At 36.1% G+C, this 11356-nt stretch overlaps 1 protein-coding gene across 1 annotated transcript in view; it reads left to right on the top strand.

The window, feature by feature from the left end:
• Nucleotides 1-2098: 2098 nt before the first annotated feature.
• The window catches only part of DENND5A (DENN domain containing 5A), a gene marked incomplete at its 5' end in the record, with an annotated part of 55719 nt that continues 46461 nt past the window's right edge, over nt 2099-11356 (top strand). Inside the window, 4 exons of the mRNA XM_015596386.1 lie at nt 2099-2180; nt 2336-2407; nt 3188-3297; nt 4900-5557. Of these exons, the coding sequence (XP_015451872.1) occupies nt 2099-2180; nt 2336-2407; nt 3188-3297; nt 4900-5557 (922 nt within the window). The remainder of the gene's footprint in view (nt 2181-2335; nt 2408-3187; nt 3298-4899; nt 5558-11356) is intronic.

Genomic DNA, 11356 nt, shown 5'->3' with positions numbered 1-11356 from the left:
AAGACTTCTTTAGTCAGCTTGTTTGAAGAAGGGGCAGGAGGTGGAGAGGTGGTGGTGGGGACAGAAGATCTAAAAGACTACTCCCTGTGATTCATAGCCTCCCACTTTTCTTTATCTACACTTCAGGTCAGCTTATCATATTCACCTCTGGCTTCATCTCCCCTGTCTCATCCTTTTAATGCTCATTTAGAGGGTACCTCATAGCCATCTTAGGAAAATATTCTTCTCTAAAGGCTTTCATGTAGGACAGAGGTAACTGCCCATATTCTTGTATACAGCATGTCCTCAAATAATGTTTAATGTTGTTTCAATATAACATTGATGAGGGAAAGAAATTTGATTTTGGGTTGGCGTTACTGTCTGTGTGAATTTAGTATGTTCTTCCTATGTCTGCGTGGGTTTTCTCTGGGTGTTCTGGTTTCCCGGAGTACGTCCCACATCCCAAAGATGTTCACGTTAGGTGAATTAGCATGTCTTCATTGTCCCAGTCTGAGTACCCTGTGATGAAAGGGTGAGTCTTGCCTTGTACCCTGAACTGTGGGTATAGGCTTCAGCCACCCATGACCCTGAACTGGAATAAGCAGGTTGGGAAAGAATTATCTTACTTGTTTTTGTTAATCTTTCTTAAATGTATGTATAGCTCACATTTGTTTCAGTGTTTAATATTAGAAGTGTTTTGAGGCTTTATTTAGAAGTTTGGGGATGTTTTTGTGACCAGAAATATGCCATAGGAATTTAACTCTAGTTTATATCAATTAGCCTATGGTAAAATTCGTTTCATTATATGTCTTTTTGTTTAAAGTCGCAGTTTCCAAGAATCTATTGATGGCATTAAGTGAGGACTTACTGTATGTGTCTATATTTTGTGGTTTTTACTAAGGGGATTTTCTAGTCTGGTAAGGAAGAAATGAGCAAACTGACAAAAGTGAAGAAACTTAGCAGAAGACATCCTTATTTTCTCTCAGAGCTGAATGCAGTTTAAAAATACATTCTGAGAATCTCAGACTTTAGACAAAATCATTATGCTGTCTGCTTGCCATTTAATTACTTTGTACTGTAAATGCAGGCTTGCCATGGGTGGTGGGTTCTTTGCAGGTGTTGCTGGAAGCTCTGAGACTAGCTCGGCGTAACTGAAGGGCTTTGTTGCTACTGTTGGTACCAGCTGCCTGCTGATTTTGCCAGTCTTCCTTAGTGAAGGTTACCAAATATATTTTGAGAAATGAAATTTACTGGAAAAGTTTCAGAAGAATCAGTTTGGAAGGGATCAAGAAATGAGAAGAATTGAAATTATACTTGCTTTACTAACAGAAAGAAGATCGAGTCTTGTCAGAAGTTGAAAATTATGAATAAGTGAGCTTCTGTTGATGACAGACATAATCTGAGAGAAAATGGAAGTGAAAGTTTAGTTGTAAAAGCATTAACTTTCTGACTGAAATCATTAGTTTCTGGAACAGTTGCCTTAGAATTATTACAAAATCTTTTTTAGAAACTTTTGTGATGTCTCTGGGATGATTTAGAGTGAAGGATGGTCTGACTTTAGGTTCATCCCAATTCTGTGTTGTTGAAAAATACATCTTCCTTAGTAATCAACAGTCCCTTTGGGGTTCAAACTAACTTAGAAACACTATAGTTGGCACAGAATTTATTCTATCAACTAGAGCATGTGAACAGGGTCCTGTGCAAGTGTGCACAGACCAAATAGACTGAAGATCTTGAGCTTCCCTGATAATAACCCCCCTGTGAAGTGGTTATTTGTATATGTTCTTTTTCCTATTCATTTGACAGTAAGGTCCTTGAGGATAGGTGCTTCGTCTGGTTCATCTCTATCCCCCACAATACTTAAGGCTCTTGTGTAACATGATTATTCAACAAATAGGTATAGAATTCAATTGAATTGTCCTTGATTGTGTTTCCTACATATGTATCTATGACTCCTACTAAATTTATTTGAAATATTTAGGCACATTTAATATGTCCCCCACTCAGTAACCCCTTAGGAAAAGCAATATTTGAGGCAGCATACTTTTGGATAAAGCACTTTATTGATATCTGTTGAGCTCATCATCTGATTATACTGTTGTAATGTTTTTCAGATTGAATTGTGACTATTAGTAGGTCTGCAGTTAACATATTTGGTTTTAATGGTAAGAGAAATTATGAGAGGGCATCACATAGTAAAGGTGAGTATTGTGAAATTTTGTTTTAGGTAAATTTATATATACTTATCGTGTGTCTTGCTTCATGATGAAAAATTTGTTTCATACTGGAGTCATGGTCAAAAAATTTGAATCTCACTGCTTTATCATAACACTCTGTTATTTCATTTGTTGTATAGCATTATGCCAGTATATACAGGCTTCTAAAGCCAGGGATGGTGCCAGCCCTTTCATTGCCAGTACAACTGAAGGTAAAAACAAAACAAAATTGAGAATATCCAAAGCTTTCTGGTGGCTCTTACATATGTCTCTCCAGTGACATTTTGTACCCTTTGACCTTCTAACTTTCTTGTGCCTTTTTTGACTAGTAGATTTTTCGCATTTGTATTCCTCTAGGTGGTGGGTTCTTTGGTTCTTCCTCTTTTCACTATAATGCTCTTACTTTAATATGCTGTAATGTTTTTAGGAGGAGAAAGGGGAAAACAAAGGAGAATTTCAGAAATTTCAAATGATTCTGAATTGACAAAATAGCTTTTTTAGATTTACCTTGAAATTTGCTTTCTTACTGTTCTTGAATATTTTGGTCCCTTTGTATTTTTTCAGAGATCATAGAAATGCATACTTTATTCAGAACTTAAAAATATTTAGGCTTCTCTACTGTTATCAGTTGACTTTAAGCAAATTCATTGTGGCTTTCAGAAGAAAAAAAGAGTTGGATATAATCCTTTATCATTCCTTGTGCTTTCTCCTCTTTCTCTCATTAAGGTTAACCATTGAGTTTGTAGTAATCATTTTCATTTTAATGAAAAAAATGATAGGTTGTTGTGTCCAGTATTAACCATGCTAAACTTTTCAGCTATTTTACTTACCTAATAGCGTTAATACTTTTCCTGTTCTTAGATGGTTGGCATTTCTGTACCTTGCTTTGCCTTCATTTCTCTACCTTGCTGGACTATCAAGCTCAGACATTCATAACCCTGTGATTTCAAGGGACTTTGTGGAGATGATTTACTTCATTCTTTTTTTTGCAGGAGAAAATTTTGAACAGACTCCACTGAGACGAACATTTAAGTCTAAGGTCCTTGCACGATATCCTGAGAATGTAGAATGGAATCCCTTTGACCAAGATGCAGTGGGAATGGTTAGTATTTGTTAACTACACATAGGAGAATTTACAAAGTAAATTTTGAAAAAGGGGTTATATGCAGAATGTTCATGATTCTGCATTTTTGATCAACATACCAAATATTCAGAATACATATATTAATAGTAAAAGTCACAGTCTGTTTTTATTATGTCAAATAAATACATAGCAATGGGTCAATGAACTTTTTTTGTGGTACGGAGCTATTGGTTGCTTATAGCATTGAGATTACATGAATAGTGAGGTTAAATCATTTTTCTTTCAATCTGTGTTGTATATATCTGAGTGATATGGTAGAAATGGATATTTTTATTTCATCATAATTTTAGATAAGACATAGAAAAATGAATAAGCTAACCTTTATTGAAGGTTTACCTTGTGCTAGGCACTGTGATAAGCATTTTACATGAATTAATTTATTTAATCCTCATAATACTCCTTATGTAGATAGTATTAAATAAATATACACAGACATATACATAATTTATAAATGAGGAACTAAGATCTAAAGAGGTTAAGTAATGTGTTCAAGGTCACATGGCTAAGAAGCCATTGAGCTGGGGATTGAAAACCCTACTTTGGTTCCAGAGCTCTGTTCTCAAACATATCTTTGTACTGCCTCTATTAATTTTTAATAGCTTTTTATAGTTTTTAGAAGATGATCTTGTTTGATGTGTACAATAATCTTATAAGGTAGGCGGAATCTTTATTTCACAGATGAGATAACTGAATCTTAGCCTCAAGTTTTTTGATGTCAAGTCCAGTGCTTTTTTCATTTTAACATGCTGTATTCTAGAAACACCTAGGCTTTGGGAAGTCAAGTTCAAGGCTAATAGATTAACATAATGTAGGTCCTTGTATTTTTTAACTCGGGCTGCTGGTAGTTCATTTGTATAGTCAGGTTTATGTAAAAGAAAAATGGAGACTGATTGATTCAGGTCAATTCGATCAGCTTTCCAGATTTCTTTATATAACTCATCTGAGTTAAAGTGGAAAAAGTACATCTTTATCCTGATTATGTCATCTCCTTGCTTTGTGTGAAACGAGCATCTCTTTTTTTTTTTTTTCTATGAACAAAGGTTTTATTGATGACAAATTTTGTAAGCTGATAGTCTAAAACTTTATTTTTAGGTAGAAAGTTGTATCTGTCTGGATTTTAGATATATTTCTAGCATCATCTCTCAATACATGCTGTCATGCTTATTCACCTCCCTAAATTCTCCAAGCTTTCTTTTATCTCCTTATCTTTGTGCATTTTATTCTTACCCCTCAAATACTCTTCTTTTCTTTGTCTACCTCATGAACATAATCTTGTCTATGAAGCCTTTTCTGATGTTCCTAGGCTGAGTCGTCTGCTCTTTGTTCCCCTAGCACTTTGCATATACTTCTTTATAGCCCCGATAACTGCATTATCATTTTATTTACGTGTGTGTCTTACAATGGAATATCTTTAGGGCAGTTATTTTGTTGTGTTGATTTTGATATCCCAAACACTCACTGCAGTAGGTGCTCTGTAAAGTAAATAAATAGTGATGGTGTTCTGAAAAGAGGGTCAGCAGTGACTGTTCTCACCACTTGTTTCCTTGTTGTCTTTTGCAGCTATGCATGCCCAAGGGGCTGGCATTCAAGACCCAGGCTGATCCCAGGGAGCCTCAGTTCCATGCCTTTATTATCACCAGGGAGGATGGCTCTCGGACATTTGGGTTTGCCCTCACATTTTATGAGGAGGTGACTAGCAAACAGATCTGCAGTGCAATGCAGACACTCTACCACATGCATAATGCTGAATATGATGTCCTACATGCTCACCCTGCTGATGGCCGAGACCACAGTGGCATGGAGGATGGTGAAGGCACTCCTGGAACCAAGTTGCAGCGCTTCAACTCCTACGACATTAGCCGGGACACGCTCTATGTCTCTAAGTGCATCTGCCTCATCACGCCCATGTCCTTCATGAAAGCATGTCGTAGTGTGCTGGAACAACTTCACCAGGCAGTCACTTCACCTCAGCCCCCTCCACTGCCCCTTGAGAGCTACATATACAATGTACTCTATGAGGTGCCACTCCCACCTCCTGGCCGGTCCTTGAAGTTTTCTGGAGTCTATGGGCCAATAATTTGCCAGAGACCAAGTACCAATGAGCTTCCCCTATTTGACTTTCCTGTCAAAGAGGTCTTTGAACTGCTCGGGGTGGAGAATGTGTTTCAACTCTTTACTTGTGCTCTTCTGGAGTTTCAAATCCTGCTCTACTCACAGCGTAAGTTAGTGCTTACTTGAGCTCTTTCCTTGCATAGGGCCTCCCTTCTTCCTAAATCAGATACAGTGGGGCTGACTGTAAAGGTCATAAGCTGTTATAATTTGGGGAAAACCTAGATCTTTTGCAAACCAATCGGACATGAGAGGGATATCATTTCTAATTGCCTATCATCATAGCCTTCTGCTGGGCTCTCCAGTCTGGGAGGAGAACCCTGATATCCCTTCTGATTGATGTTGAAAAGAGGGACAGGAGGTGATAGTCATAGGAAGCTGACTTTCTATCAATTCTTGTTCTATCATTTTGCAGGTTTCTTCCCCTTCCTCAGTCTGACAGTAAAATTGAAGATTCACAAACAGTGAACCTTCATATTTTTGATAAAATATATTTGAGAAAAATCAGGATGTATTGCTTCTTTCTGTTGCTTGTTATAACTAAATTGTTTTTATAAATGAGAGGTTAAGTGAATGAGAGCAGCAGATTTGAAGAAAAAAGTAGATTAGAAGGAAACTAATGTTTATAAAGTGAGCCAGATAAGCAACGTAAAATTCATTCATTCGCTATATATTTATTGAGAGCCTTCTGTATACCAGGCATTATTCCAGGGGCTAGAGATACAATGGTGGACAAAACAGGTAAAAATTCTTCCTATAATGGAATTTTAGTGAGGAAGAAGAAGTGATTAAATAAATAAAATTTATAATATGTAAAGTGATCGTAATGTCTATGGAGAAAAATAAAACAGAGAAGAGAATGGTATTTAGGGAAGGAAAGTTCCAATTTTTAATAGAGTGATTAGTCCTCTCTGAGTGACCCATATTAATATCTGTGGGAAAAGCATTCCAGGCAAAGAACACATGAAGTATAAAGGTTTTAAGACAAGAACTTGTTTGCTTTGTTCAAGAAGCTGAGTGAATGGAATGGAACAAAAGAGCAGGAGTATAGTAGCAGATGGTGTTAGAGACTTAACAGGATGCCAGATCATACAAAGTCTTCTAGGCCATTGTAAAGACTTTATTACTCTGAGATGCATAGTCATTGGAGGTTTTAAGTTTTTTGACTATTTTGAAATACTATCCAGCTTATGAAAGAGTTGCAAGAAGTATTCAGAGAACTCTTGGAAGAACAATTCACCAGTTGTTAACACTGGCCACATTTGTTTTATCATTCTCTTTCTCTGTCTCTGTATGTGTGTGAATGTAACTGAACTACTGAGAGTCATTATAGACACCATGTCCCTTAACTCCAAAATGCGTCAGCTTTTCTTTTATAAGAATAAGAACATTATCTTATGTAACCATACTATGATTATCAAATTTAGGAAATTCGACATTGTTACAATACTGTATTCAAAGTTTCACCATTGTCCAATAGTGTCTGTTATGATAAATTTTTTTTATTCCTTATCTAGGATCTAGTCCATAACGTGCATTGCTTTTAGTTGTCAGTTCCTTATGTCTTTCATGAAATTGACTTTTTTTTGAAGAGTATAGGCAAGGTATTTTGTAGAATGTTCCTATGTTTAGATCTGTCTGATGTTTTCTCATGATTAGAGTCAAGCTATAAATTTTGGCTGGAATGTCACAGAAGTGATGTGATTCTCTCAGTGCATTATAGGAGTAGGTACATAATGTCTATTTTTAACACAGGAGGGACATCATGTCAGTTTGTCCCATTTTTTGGTAATGTTAATTTGGTCACTTGGTTAAGATGATGTCTGCCAGATTTGTTAACTGGAAATTTATCCTTTTCCCCTTTGTAATTAAATAATTTGTGAGGAGATACTGTGAAACTCAGTAAATATACTATTCCTCTTCAGAGTTTTGCCTAATGGCTTTAACATCCATTAATGATTCTAGTCTGAATCAGTTATTACCATGTAGGTTACAAAATGGTGATTTTTCTAACTCCATCTGTATTTATTAATTGACATTTTACTATGAGGAAGAACATTCTATCTTTTTTGTTTGTTAGTTTATTATTGTATGCACAGATTTTAATTATTCAGTAGGTTATACATTACTATATCTATTTTGATGCTCATATTGTCCCAGATTTGGTCCATGGGCAAGAGAATAATGTTTAACCTCCATGAAAGCAGGAGTTTTGCCTTTTGTTTACTGATGTATTCTAAGCACTAGAATAATGGTATATATGGGTGCTCAATAAATGTTTGTTTAATGAATTAATAATTTATGCTTATTAACAAGAACACTATAGTTACTGTATTAAGAGGCTGTCTCGAAAGGGGATATGAAGGAAAGCAAAGAGTATAGTTAGGGTGCAGTTGCAATAATCCAGGTGAGAGATGATATTGGCTGCGACAGTGAAGGTAACAGAGGTTATAGTGAAGTGGTATGAAATGGTTGGGTTCTGGATTTAGTTTGAAGGTGAAGTAATGGAGAGTACATTGAATTGAAGAACACATACCCCATCTAAAGTGGACAGCCACTAATTAGCTCCAGCTAATTCCTTGTGGGAAAGCTGACCTAATATTGCTAGATCTTCCAGTTTTTTCACAAGGACCCAGATTTTTTATGTTAAATTTCTGATTTTTAAACGTTGGCAATAGCATTTTTGTTAAACACTACAGGCCAAATGAAAAGCATCTGTAGATTGAATGTGGTTCCTTAGCCTTCACTATTCAGCTTCTGGTTTAAAATATGAAGTTTCAGACTTCTATCTCTGGGTGAAGGATAGACTTGGACAGATCATATTGCTCTCTTAGTTACTGTTTCTTGACTGGAGCTTGGCAAAAGTATTTTAAAACAGAGCCATAATTGAATAGTGAAGACTAGAACAGAGTAGAGAGGAGGACTCCAAACCAGATAGGGTGTTAGAAGGTGCAGTGGCACTTAGGCACCTATGATGGAGTGTGGATGTTTAGAGTTGGGAAAAGGAGGTTTAAAACCAGAAATATGATAGGTGACATTTTTCCACAAGAGCTCCTTCTTATATTTCCCAGAATATGGGTTATTGTATCCATAATAAGAATGTAAGGAGATTTGAAGGTAATTGAGAAGATTTTTGTGTGTAGAATCAAATTGAACTCAGGACCCAAAAAGTCACGCTCACACATTCAAGAAAAGGCTTTTTCCAAAATATTCTTGGGCATTGTCGAGCATAGCTGAGGCTAAAATGGAGTGACCTTTTATTAGATGTAGGCTATGCTCTCTGTTATTAATAGAGCACTTTGAACAATTCAGGTTGGTTTTCTTGAAAAAGTTTTTATTTATGATTCAAAGACCTTATGTGGATGAAAATCTCTCTGGCTCTCCAAAAACATGCTGTCACCAGTCACACTTGTTGTTGCCCAGTGTATGTCCTGCCTTCTGAATAGGAAAGAGGTATTAGGGAAAAGGAATGCAGGTGAAATTGTACAACTCTAAAATAAGCCTTTAGGTGACTATACTTGCAGTTTTAAGCAATGTGTGTGTGTGTGTGTGTTTTTAATTCGTGTAGATCAATTTATTTACTACTGGATAATATTTGTTCTTTGGTCAATAGAGAGATAGTTTTTTTTTTTTTTTAAATCAATTCCAAAGGAAGTAAAATGAAATCTTCCCTGTCTCCCTTCTCTGGTAGCCATAGATCAAATTTCTTGTGTATTCCTAATGAAAATAATATTTTTAAAAAACAGATAAATAATATGTGGATAAATAATGAAGAGAAAGTTAAGTTTCCTTTTCTTTTTGATCTAGAATCCTACCTCTGCGATCTCATATTTTTTAATGCCCGCCTCTCAAATATTTTTAAACAATGCACTATTTTTTAAGTGAGTACACACATGCATTAATTTTAATAATCTTTTAATTATGCATACACATTATGATACATTAAAATTAATTTTAATATACCATACATATATGTTTAAAATATATTATTAAAACTTGGAAGAAAGCATTGCGGTCACGTGGTAGAAGTTTAAAACATTACAAAAGGGTGTATAGTGAAGTGTAAGACTCCCACCTCTGCCCCTGGTTCTTCTTCAAAGAGATTACCACTGTTTCCTTCCAGACATAGTTATGCATATACAACATGTATACTTTTAAAAAACAACACAAAAGGGAACATACTTATTGTTTTATATCTTCTTTCATTTAATAATATGTCTTGGAGATATTAGAACTAGAGATTAGATTATTTCCTAAGAACAAAGAGTACATGAGAAATTTATTCATATGGTTTTCACAGAAGTGCAAGTATGCAAGAGTAGTTTATAACGCAGTTTCTGATGTGCAGGAACTGCCCTGAAGTTTGTTTAGGAGTGGACTATCTGTAGAGTGATCTCAAGTCTTATCTTTCTCTGCACAGGGACAAGTCACAAGAATGAGTTGATTTCTATCTCCTCACAATTTAGTGGTGGTTGTAATCCTACTGTGCTTTGCATTATCTCCTTTTGTTGAAAGTAATTGCTCATTAAACATCGGGGGAGTGGTGAGAGGACCCAGACAGTTGCCTGGAGCTGAAGTGTCTTCAGTTGATTTTGATTGGCTGAAATGCTTTGGGTATAGATGACCCTCAGCTGCTTCTTATTTATTGGTTTCACCTTCTTGGAACCTTGAACACAGAGACCGGCAATGACAAAGGAGGTACTAATTGTTTGTACTGGTGTGTAGAGATGCGTTGTTGCTTACACCTCTTGGAGGTTAGCATCCTAGTGTCCGTACCACAGATTGCTATATTGCTGAGGCATTATTAGGCCATCCTTCAAGGTGGGTTTTGCTTTTGTAAAATATAAAAATGTGGAGAAAAAAGAAACCTACAACTCACAGATCAGAAAGGCCATAAAATCTCAAATTTCAGGTATTTATAAAACCAAACCACATAAATGGAAAGCAGTTTAGCCTTGAAAGAGATTCTCTCTCACCTCCAAAAGTGTTTTGTTTCTAACAGTCCTATAGTTTTAAGTGCATCACAAGGAATTCTTCAGAGATTTCAGTCTGAGGCAAATAAAGTTATCCGCTGTAGCAGAAATAGAGGGCTGAGTTTCAGATACTAAATTAGAATCATCCTGAAAAGTAAGGGAAAAAAACCAGAACTAGACTTCTGTGCTTTTGAAAAACCTGCTCTTACGGAGCAGAGAAAGCCCCTTCCTTCAGACTCTGCATGCTCTTTTTTATGATAAAAATGTTCATAGACACTGTAGCCAGATACTGGAAGGAGTAGTTCAGTGCCCAGGAAGCCTCATGACAAAGGCATTTCAGGGACTCCTTTCATCAAGAGTGTCTGTTGATTCTCTGTGAGATGTTACTATTCTTGAGCGGATGTGCCAGCCAACCACATAAAGCACCTGCTTTATTGACTTTGGGTAAGAGAAAGAGGAAGCTTTTTGTCTTTTTCACGATTGAAAAGGCCTCTGGTACTTCCTGCCTTTTTTATTTATTTTTTAATCCATTACTATTCTTGAGCGGATGTGCCAGCCAACCACATAAAGCACCTGCTTTATTGACTTTGGGTAAGAGAAAGAGGAAGCTTTTTGTCTTTTTCACGATTGAAAAGGCCTCTGGTACTTCCTGCCTTTTTTATTTATTTTTTAATCCAGAAATGCCGTGTGTGTGTGTGTGTGTGTGTGTGTGTGTGTGTGTGTGTGTGTACACTGAAAAAGGAGGGAAGACACAGTGAAAAGTAAATAAGACAACATGTGAATGTGATTTCTGGAGAATTCCACAGAAAATAGACAAAACGGTTTCTTCTGGAAGAGAGTGACGGGGTGGGGGCTGAGAAGAGATTCTTTTCCTTTTATAGACATCTAAATATATATTTTCAACATATTTATATAAAATTTAATTAATATAATTT

The sequence above is a fragment of the Pteropus alecto genome, unplaced genomic scaffold (genome assembly GCF_000325575.1).
Source record: "Pteropus alecto unplaced genomic scaffold, ASM32557v1 scaffold461, whole genome shotgun sequence".
Classification (NCBI taxonomy): Eukaryota; Metazoa; Chordata; class Mammalia; order Chiroptera; family Pteropodidae; genus Pteropus; species Pteropus alecto.
Note: the sequence above shows the minus strand (reverse complement) of the source record. Positions and strands in the feature narration are given on the sequence as shown.